At 42.8% G+C, this 11010-nt stretch overlaps 1 protein-coding gene across 1 annotated transcript in view; it reads left to right on the forward strand.

Moving 5' to 3' along the window:
• Window positions 1–5492: 5492 nt before the first annotated feature.
• The window catches only part of LOC104389022 (cystathionine beta-synthase-like), an 18701-nt gene continuing 13183 nt past the window's right edge, over window positions 5493–11010 (forward strand). The window contains exons 1-4 of the mRNA XM_009997968.1: window positions 5493–5528; window positions 6619–6830; window positions 7421–7527; window positions 8492–8626. Coding sequence (XP_009996270.1) covers window positions 5493–5528; window positions 6619–6830; window positions 7421–7527; window positions 8492–8626 — 490 coding nt within the window. The remainder of the gene's footprint in view (window positions 5529–6618; window positions 6831–7420; window positions 7528–8491; window positions 8627–11010) is intronic.

An 11010-nucleotide genomic window follows, 5' to 3' on the forward strand; every position in this document is an offset into this window, starting at 1 on the left:
GGCGGGAGGGCCGGCCGGCTTGGTGCTGCTCTGCAGGTTTGCGTGGTGCCCTTTGCTGTGCTCTCTGGGTCTGGCACCAGCTCTTCAGGCCTTCCTGGCCCGTCGTCCGTTGTTCTCGTGTGCGCCGTGCCAGGGCTTTTCGGCAAGTCTGGCTAACGCAATGGCACAGTGAGCTTCTTTTCTTACCTTTTATTGCATACGTTGCCTTTTGGGAAGGGTCCGAACTTAACTGTAACCTGAGAGAGCTACTTCAATAGCAGCATTGTTGCTCCTGGCACTTTATTGAACCAGTCATTGCTTGAAAGGCAAGTGATTCCTCTCCTATTCCTGTTTGAGTAGCTAGATATCTGTGTATGTATCTAATCCTAAAGCCTTTGACCACGGGGGTTTTGGAGACCTGGGACCTGCTCCAGCAAAGTTGCTCAGACTGTTTACCCTGTCAACGAGTCTGTTTGCTAATTTGAGGTGTGAGAGCTCTGTGTTGTGCAAAACTTGTCCTGTAGAAAGGAGGTGAAAGTCAGAGCTTGGAGATATGAGAAATCTGTGAATTTTATGTCAGGGAGGAAAGGTGTTTCCTGGGAGACACAGATTTGCTCAGGGCCTGGTGTTTCTTGGAAGGAAGAATGGCTGTAGTGAGATCACTACGGTGAAATACGATTTAGGTGCTAGGTTAGGTCCAGTACTTAGGGTGTTCAGACAGGTGATCCTTTTTAACATTGGTGGCTTCTCAGTATCCTGTTGTGACGCTCTGTGTGTGGGTTAACCAGCCTGCTTTCCTGAAGCTAGAGCAGTATTTCTAAAAGTTGTGCTTTGTAGCCAGAGTCATGGAGGGCTCATGTCCTGGAGCATGAGTGCTGGCTCAGGTATGTCACTAATCTGGGGCTGGCAGCACAGCAAGCTGCCAGCGGGGCTGGGATGGGCTGGTCTCTGGCTGTTGGTGGATGCCTGCTGTCTGCAGGTGAGATCATAAGAACTAGGCAGGACAGCAGGGTGTACTGTGCTTATGGTTGTGCTGTGAATGCCTGCCAAAAGCTCTGCAGATGGAGGCGAGTGGGTGGCAGCTGGTCTTTCCCACAGAACATGCATCAGCCAAAAAGCTGGGCTCCTGCCCAGCCTGTGGTGACCAGTGGTTCTATGCCAGCCTTTATCGGTGGTCGCTGGGGTAATAAAATATGTGTTGCCTTCTGGGTGTGGTGGGATGGGCATGATAATACTGGGTGGGGGGAAGCTGTGCTTCTGCCTGTTTTACAGACCTGGTCAGAAATAAGAGGGCAGAGTTCTAGCTCTCTCTATGTCATGCTGGTTAAGTTGCTTAATCTCCAAGCCTCTGTAACTCTACCTGTAGTGCATCCCTCCCTGTGCTTGGTGAGCTGGGCAGATCAAGAGTAGCGGTGGTCTGTCTTTGCTCACTGACTAAGGAGAGGGCGCTAGAAGGAGGGAAAGATGCATGAAAGGTTCTCATTGCAGTAGGTAAAAAAGCAGATAAGGCATTCTCCAGTCTTTTCACTAATGCTGTTATGCTCCTTGAAGAGATCAGTCTTCATTCAGAAGACTTACCAGGTGAGTCCAGACAGGGTTGGAGGCAACTCAGGAAATGGAGTTGTGAAAGACACCTGTGCTAGGGCTACATGCACAGCTTCCTTTCTGTGGGGGGAAGGCAGACTGAATACTTTCATGTTTTCACTGGCAAATCTCTAGCATAACAATTGCCTTAGCAGGGGAAGTTACTTTGCCATTGAAGTTTTAGTATCTTTGCTATGTTACAGTTGTGGGGGTTGTTAAAGAACTACCCATTTGCTATCAGGAAGGTTTTAAGTATGCCAGTCTAGCCTTGAAAGAAAGAGTGACCGTCAAGAGGACACACATGTACTTTTCTGCTCTGTAGAAAAAAACATGTGAAGCAAGACTTCTGATTCTTGAAGGATCTCTTCCTAGACCTACAGTGTCATTATTTCATACTTGGTTACTTCAGGTCACTTGATGCTTCCTGACACAAGAGTGATCACTACCTGCTTCTGAGGAAGTAGCAAGAACAGACAAACACATGTACACACAAAAAATCCCCCAACAAAAAACAGAACTCAGATGACTGTCTCCTGAATCACTTATAGCTGTGGTGTTTCCAAACATCTTCTAAAGGGTGGATCAGTACTGCTACATCAGGTAACCTGTAAAGATCCTAAAGCTCTCTGAGTCCCTGTGATACTCAGAGTGAGCAGAGCAACAGGTTGGCAGTGGTTTGTTTCTTCACAAAGTAAAGTACCTGCTTACCATCAGAGTTTCCCATTCTCAGGCTACAGCCTAAAGGAATGGTGTATCTCATCTCTTGCTGAGTAGTCAGCCCTTGAGGCATCTCTCTCTGATCCACCTCTTACACCTGCCTTTCATCTTCATTTCTGCTTCAGGCAAGACTCGAGTCAATTAGGTTCTGGCACGTATGATACTCTTTAAGTATCTACATTAGTGCTGACATTGTGTATTATAAGCAGCCTTAGAAATTGTAGCTGCTAATGTATCTATGGAGTGAGTTCAGCTCAGGTTATTTGGAGATTAATTTCACTCCCTGGCCTTCAGTGCTATTCAGTAGGAATTAATGTTTAGATCTTGAGTCTCTGTGGGGGTGGGTCCAGAGATGTAAGCCTTGCCCATGAGGCTCCCTATGGCCTGATTTGGGCCTGTAGGCAGGATCATTAGGGGACTTCTGATATCCCAGGCTGACCACCTCTGCCTCCTATTTTGCTGAAGTTACATCATCTAGGGTTGTAAGCACCAGCTGGATGTTCTGGGTGATGTGTTGGGAAGCTCATCAGTTGCACTGAAGGAACTTGAAGATCTGAAGTCTTCCTGTTGGTTCTGAACATTAGAAGTCACCCTTGGGCTCTTGACCTGGTTCTTAGGTATAACTGTATAAGCTATTGCAGATGCTTTTATGTCTCTGAGTGCTGTAGTAAGAATTATCCTTGGAGAACAACCAAGTCAGTCTGAGGATTTTGTCCTTCAAACCCTAAGATATTGCATTGAACATAGCTGGGACTGATTCTCTACTAATGTGGATAGAATTTGATTTTATAAGTGTATATATTCATACCTGTTTACTTTGGGCTATGTGGATGTGGGGTTAATAATGCCCAATAAAATGATTTGAAGGGATCGACTGAACAGGACCTTGTGTTCCTTCCAATGGATGATGTTGCTTCAGGTTAGTATTTGGTGATAGGGTTTTTGGTGACAGGGATTTTGTTGACAATGCATGGGGCTAGCTTTTTCTCTCCTGATTTTTGTCCAGAGTTTTAACCCCATTATTGAAGTGTTCATCAAACCCCAGAGTATTACCATTCTAAAAATGAGTCTTAACAGCTTAGTTGAAGGCAGCAAATATGGCTTTTCCTCCGTTCCTGCTATTTCTAGCTCAAGAGATGATGAGTGTTGCTATTAGTAGATTATGGATTTTTTTTGCCTTACATTAAAGGAAATGAGATAGTACTGTCTTGCCCAATTTGAAGGGAATCCTTCAAAAGGCAGCTTTTGAACATAGCTGCATTAACTTCTTTCCTGCTAATACAAAGAACAAGTACTTATTGTTTGAAACCGCTGAAACTTTTGCTGCAACAAATCTCTCTGCGTCTCTCCTCAATCTTTAGACCCTCTTGAAGGACACTGATGATTGGTGATTTGAAGCTTTTAAAGATTTTGCACTCCTATTTTATGAGAGCCTAGATGATGAACAAAATCTGCAGTTTCCTATCTAAGCCCTTGCTGCTTCCTTCCTGCATGTTGAAATGATTTGATCTTTTGGCATCAAGGTACACTTATTAGATGGACTTTGGCAGCATGGTACCTTTATTAGATGGACTTTGTAAATATTGTCAGTGATAGCTCTGAGCAGGGGCAGTCGGTGTCCATGTCCAGTATTGCATGCCAGCTGTCTGAAGGAGTATGTAGATGTGGCTTACAGAAGGACTTGAAACTTCCTCAGTACTTTTTCTGTACTAAAAAAGGTGCTGATATTCTCAACTGTGAACCAAGCACCTTATAGAAATAAAGGCTGGGTTTCACTTTGGAACTGAAAGTAAGCTGATTTTTTTTTAACAAAGGTTGGTGGGTGATAGTTTGTGTATTTATGGGATGCTAGCTTTCTTAGCCTGGTGTATCACTGTAATCTTGGTCAGTGGGATAGGACAGGATATAGTCTGTCCTGGCTCTTGGGCATGTATTAACCTAAATAGAGTATAATTATGTAATTTTGGTGTCACGAAAGTCTTTATATCCAGAAGGAGAATAATTTCAAGTCTTAGTCTGGAAAGTTGGCACTTCCAGGGCCTTTTTTTTCCTAAAGGAGGGCAGTTTAAATGCCTTAGGCATTTTCTTCAAACCAGCATGCAAGAAAGGAATTGATGAGCGTAAGGCAGTAGTGGTTAGTGGTGCATGTTAACTTGCAGGATCAAATGCTAAAGTTCATTGATCCTGTGATTCAGTTTTGTTTTTTTTTTCAGTGTGTCACCAGACCATCGATTCTGCCTGATCTAAACCATATCTGTTTTGTGTGCATTTGTCAGGAGAAGGAGGATGAGGCCAGGGAACCTTTCTAGGCCTACCACAATTCAGTAATGGAAAGAGCTGAATTGCTGCAAAATGGTGATGAGAAAAACAATTAGGAAACTGCTGCCCTCCCACCCCCACTTTCCAAGACCTCAGCCAGATTTTTGTCTTCATTGGAATGAAGCAGGCAGGCTCTATGAACAACTAGCTGGAGTAGTAGAAATTAGTTTACTGCTTCCTTTTTACTGATGTCTGAAACAAAAGCCCTGCCAGTAGGCTTCTTTGCTTCTTTGTGGTTGAAGAGTTTGCTGTGTGTGTTATATCCAGCATCACTATAGTTGTGCATGCAACACTAATTCAGTTGGGGTAGGAACTTGTGAGATTTTGGTTGGTTCAAGGGTAGAGAGGCCTCTTCAAGTGTTCCCATATAAAGCCTTTTCCTAAGTTGTGTACAGGGTTTTTTGTTTCATGGCACCTTGAAGCCCTCTCGCTCTTCGTGTCTCCAGAAGTACATATCCTGTGAACTGGGATATTTTCTATTACTTTGTGGACTTTTAGGCTTATGGAATTGTAGACAGTCCAATAAAGACATTTTCTGCTTGCTTTCCTGCATCTGAGCTGTGGAGGACAGGGTAGAGGGAAGATTTGGTCATATAGTGAGAACAGAATCAGAAGACCGTTGTATAATACCTGTGCTGCATGATTTTTATTTTTTTTTAATCCTGTTTATACATGTCATTTTCACTTTGTTTTGCAGCTTCTTTTTTTTTCCCCATGAAAGTAGCATGTGTGTCTTGCCCCTTACAAGAGCCTGTTTCCTGATAGTTTGTTGTGGTTTTTTTTTTCTAACTTGTATGATCTGCAGCTTTGAAAAAGATTCCAGTCTGTGACCCACAGTACTTGGTCTCCTGAAGAAAGTCCAGCCTACTGCACCATCATCTTCAACACAGAACATGGAGATATCAGAAAGGCCTGTTTCTGTGTCTAAGGTACTCCTTGGTCTTTGGGAAATACTGTTTTCCTGTCTTTCTGTCACCAGAATTTGGGAAAAGCTTATCCGTTTTCAGAGGGACTTCTAGGTTGTTGTGGGGTTTTTTGTGTTGTTTGGGGTTTTTTTGTTTTGTTTTTTTTTGGTTTAGTTTTGTTTTCGTGGTTTTTTTCTGGAATGATATAGGGGTAAGTGCTATTGAAACAACCCCTTCCTGGAAAACTCTTCCTTCATGACCACAAGAAATGTTGCAGTCTTTTGGCACCTTCTCTAATCAGTCGCCAAATAGTCTCTACTCTGTTCCTCTCTGCTTGGAACAGGGAGGTTTTATTTCAAGAGCTGTCTTTTTTGTATGGGTGGGGTATCTCCCTTGAGACTAGTCCTGTTTTTTTAATATTTATGGAAGTTTGTTAGAGTAAGCACATGGTTCAGAGTTTTGCAGTTGTCTTCACATAGGGCATTCACTGTATTGAACTTCTGCACTTAATGTTGCAGTGCAAGGTTCTCATTTTGGTGGTAAGGGTTCGGCAAATCAAAATTATGCTGAAATGCTTTCTCATCTTCACCATACTACGGAAACATCAATTGACCATTAAAATATCTATTTGTGACTTTTTCATAAAAGAGTAAAACAAGACAGGGATACTTGAGAATGGGATTTGTCTAACTGAGACATGCTATGCTCTCTCCCCTAATACCTGAGTCTTAGGTATAGAGACAGGATATCTTGTACTCAGTGGCAGAACGTGTTCTTGGGTGTTAGAAGCTACTTGTTGTCATTGCTTGTTTTGACTTAAAGGCAATATTGTTTTCTTGAAAATTGTCACCAGGGTAGTTTCTGTTCAGGGCTTCCCTCAGAAGAGCTGCATGCTGAAACACTAAGCTGGAAATAGATATGTTGGTCAAAGGACAGAAAAGAATAAGGAATTATTAGTAATATGATTTTTAGCTATTCTAGAGGGGGCAGTGGTGTGAATGGGTGCTTTCCCATGGTGCAGAACTTGAATAACTTTGATAATCTTAAAAGATGCTCTGACCTTTTTATAGCAGGGCATACAAATAACTTTTTTTCTTTTTTTCCCTTCCCCAAGAATAAAATGCCTACACGTCCTTCCCAGGAGAAGCCAGATACAAACTCATGCCCTCATGCATCTGGCAAATATTTTCTCCCTAGTGGGATGGAAAATGGGAACTGCAAGGCTAATGAGAAGGAAAGGGAGTGGATTCGCCCTGATACACCTAGCAAATGCACATGGAAGCTTGGGAAACCTCTCTCTGCCTCCCCTCATCGTCATACTACTCTGTAAGTATTACTTCTGTTTGCTGGTTTTCAGTACAGCACTAATCCAAGTGTCCCAAGAGCCATGTGGATTTAACAAGAAGATGACTGATCTAAATTCATGCTGCCTAGTATGGTGGTGCTTCTTAGTTTCCATGTATAAGCAAAGCTAAGAGCCCAGATAAAGCACACAAGGGACCTTGCACCAAAGATGTGAAACTACATGGACTGGAACTAACTTATTTTAAGTAATCTGGCAAACAGTTCCCTGAGTAGATGAAAGATTGTTCTCTTTATGCCTTTTGCTTTTAAAATAGCTGACTCTGAGCAGTGCTAAGGTATTTCATGCCAAGAGAAAGGGCAGAGCACTTCATTCTTGCCTCAGCACTTGGCTTGATGTCTAATTAATCCTTGTTTTGGATCAAGGACTTGTTTTTTTGTGAATCTGTCCAATGGTCGTACTCTTAAACCAAAATATAACAAATAGCTAGCCTGATAAAAGGGAGGGAGAAAGCTGGTTGAAATAAAAAGTATCAGAAATTCTATGTTGCTTTTGTGTGACCTGCTTCTGGCCCTTCCTGTGAATACACTGACCTTTGTTATATGTGTATCAGGCCAGAACCTCTGAAAATCCTGCCAAGCATCCTGAATAAAGTTGGCAATACACCTTTGGTGCGAATCAACAAGATTGGGAAGCAGTATGGGCTCAAGTGTGAACTCTGTGAGTACTGCTGCAGGCAGAAAATAAAAACCAAATACTATTTCAGAAACTTGGGTAGTCCTGGTTGGTGGTGTTGTGTAATCTGGGCACAAGAGAAGTGCAGGTACCCTGCAGAATATGGGGAGAAAAATTCCTCTTTCTTTGGCAGATTTTCAGGTTTTTAGGATTTGGTCATCTAAAACCTCCATCAATTTGAACTTCATTAAGACATTTCCTGCAGCTTTTCCATTTTTGTAGAAAACATAAAACTTTTTTTTCATAGCAGAAAATAATGTTTTAATTTAAAAAATCTTTCATATGAAGTTTTTTAACTGCTTCTTGTATTCAGAATATTCATCAATGTGTGTAAAATGCAGATTTGAAGTTACTACTAAAGTTCACTGAAAATGATGAAAGGGATAAAACTGTCAGTGAATGTTTTGTTTGTCTGGGTTTTTTAAACCCAACTATACTGGAGATATCTGGAGGCTCTGATCAGAGTCCTAAAAGGTGTCTAACACCACTGAAGGGATTAATGCTGAAAGTACTGAAGTGAAAGTATAGGCTGAACAAAGGGAGAAACTCTCGGTTTGATCAGGAACTCTTTGGCTGGAAAATGTAGTAGAGAAAGAGCAAGGCATGTTGGTAGAGTTCTCTTCCTTCATGCAGTTGTACTGTAAGAGCCCTGGGGCTTCTTATGCTAATGACTATGCTGCAATAAAGAGGAAAGATAAAATGAGAGGTCATATTTTGAGGAGACTGACAGAGTAGGGTTCCTGGCTTCTGTGACCAGTATAAATTACCAAATTTGCAGTGTTGTTTTGACCCAAAACAGTGGAGACACTGAACTGAATCCCTGTCAGGGAAGGAGATGAATTGGGCAGACAAGTTAACAGAGCTGCTTTTGTAGATATGTTAGGGATCAGCAGCCTGTTTAGCAAAGGACCACTGTTTTACGAACTCTGCTTGGTTTCTTTGTTTCCAGTGGCAAAATGTGAGTTCTTCAATGCTGGGGGCAGTGTGAAGGACCGCATCAGCCTGAGGATGGTAGAGGATGCTGAGAAGGCTGGGATCTTGAAGCCTGGGGACACGATCATAGAGCCAACCTCTGGAAACACAGGTAGGGGATGGAGAGACCCTAGCAAGGTGAGGGAAGAAGTTCTTTGGTAGTTTTCCTAGAAAAGGCAGGCTGGAGATTGGAGCATGGTGGCTGCCTGTGCAAGGAGGAAAGGGGGTCTTGTCTCTTCCTGCCTGCATGGTGCAGGGAGCAGTGCCTCTTCCATTTTGCGTAAGGAACAATTCTGCAGTGTCCTATGCTGACCAAAACAGCTGGGAAGGAGGTCTGCTGAATTTGCAGATGCCCTTTGTTTTAAATGAAGTGTTAGTCCAGATTCAGTAGGCTCTTTAGGCCCTATTCAGGATTCAGAGTCTGGCCTGAAATTGTTGGAAATCAAGCACCAAAAGCCTGGTGTAGATCTGGATCTTCCCCTTTGGTTTGGGAAGTCCCATGGTCTTCAATTATACATTGTCATTTGAGCTGGGCCTGGTTTGAGAAACAGCCTTTTCCATGTGGTGCGGCTGAGGTAGGAGATAAGCTGCATCTCTTCAGTACTGTCTGCTAACACAGCTCTTGCAGACCTAGATTTTCCACAGATTTCCTCTTGGGTTAGTGTCTATTCATTGGAGGGCAGGAGGAAGGAACAGTCCCACTAGTTGGGGACCAGGGCAGAGCATCTGATGATATGAGCAGACTGGAGTTAACTCTGGGCTCCTGCATCACAGCTGTTGTACTTCTGCTAAGCTGTTCTACTGGTAGGGGATAGACATACCTGGAATGTTCCCCCTGGAGCTTGTGAAGTATAGAATCTACTGCCTGCTCTCAGGAGGTTCCTGAGCTGAGCTACAAGTGACTTCCTTGCCTGGAGAGGTGTCTTGACCTGTCTTTCCTGGGCATCCCTCCACTGTTGCCTTCTGATAGATACAGGCCAGATACAGATCTTTCTTTTGTTCTTTTGATCCAGTCCAGCTTTTGTTAATGGATGATGATATGTGACCAGTTCCCCAGTCTTTAGCAGAAAACTGGGAAGTGGTATCTGTTGCTGTTTGCTGAGGAGTTGCTCTGGGGGGGGAACAGTGGAACTGAAGTCCTTGTAATTGTGACTATACCTCTGGCCTGAACAATGGCATGCTGTTGAAAATATCCATATATATATTGCATTCTTCCAGTATCTGAGGTCATACTATGGCATTCTGCTTTCTGGGTCAGTACCTGGTAAATTACTCTCCTCAGCAGAGAATCCAAAAGATAGAAAGAAGACAGAACTGAAGGAGATACAGAACAATTACTTCAGAAAACTACCTGTTTTCAAGCAAAGACCAGGACAGATGGTAACCTGAGGGAATGGGCTTTTGCTTTAGGCTGCTACTCAGAGCTATTGAGTATGTTAGGCATGAGAGCTAATGTGTTATATTTTTGTCCTCTCTGCCTCCCACTTTTCCTTTAGCCAAAGTCCTGTTTTTGTTTACTGCATTTCCAGGTCAGTAGCGGAAAGTACAAAGTGTTTGAGTTCAGTTCTGAGAATGCAAGTGTTTTCTTCATCACAGACCATAAGGGAGTGTGCTGGATGGCTTCTATTTCATCTTTGGCCTTAGTGAGGCCTTTGTTTTTCCTTTATTTGGGTATCCATGTTTGTTTATAATATACTGGGAAAACCTTGGGGGTTTGTGTTGTGATTTTGTGGGGTTTTTTTTTTCTGCCTCCCAAATATTTAAAGACTACTTGAATTACTTGGGTGTAAATTGTGCTTCTCTTACAGAAGCAATTATTTTTTTTTTTTTTTCTAGCCCTACACAATCCAGCACCATGTAGAAACAGTCAGCTTTGAACAAGCAAGTCTCTGTGTAGGGTAAACTGCCTGTGAGGTGTTGTCATGGGCACGTGTTGGTACTGTGCCTGTTGCCCAGAACAGCAGGGGAGGTGCCATGCAGTCCGACCTCAGAGACATCAGCTAACTTGATCTGTTTAGTTTATCCAGCAGAAAGGTGATTTGGTAACGGGTGTAAGTTTCCCTTCCCATGGGGAAGGCACTTCTGGACTTAGCTCTTCAGGTAGGCAGATAATGACAAGCTGGAAGGCAAAAATCAGGCTGGAGGTATATATTTTTAAACTAGAAATGAGGTGACTGTCTCTTATAGTCAAGGTGCTTCACTGTGGTAGCAAGTTGACAATAGTGCATTAGAACCTCAATTACACACGCCGTCTAAATAATATATTTTTAGGAAGGAGATAGTTTTGATGCATTGCAGACTAGGGATTTAATGTAGAAGTGAATCAGTAGAGACTCTTAATATTCTTCTGACAGTATCAGAGTGATTGCTGTAATCTTTAGCTTAGAGTTCATTGCTTTCCAAAATTACTGCTGTAAAAACGGAGTGAGGCAAGAGAAAGGTGATGTGCATGTGGTGAAGCTAGCAGTTTGCACATGTCAAATCCACCTCCCCCCC

The sequence above is a fragment of the Chaetura pelagica genome, unplaced genomic scaffold, assembly GCF_000747805.2.
Source record: "Chaetura pelagica isolate M959 unplaced genomic scaffold, ChaPel_1.0 scaffold360, whole genome shotgun sequence".
NCBI classification, from domain to species: Eukaryota; Metazoa; Chordata; class Aves; order Apodiformes; family Apodidae; genus Chaetura; species Chaetura pelagica.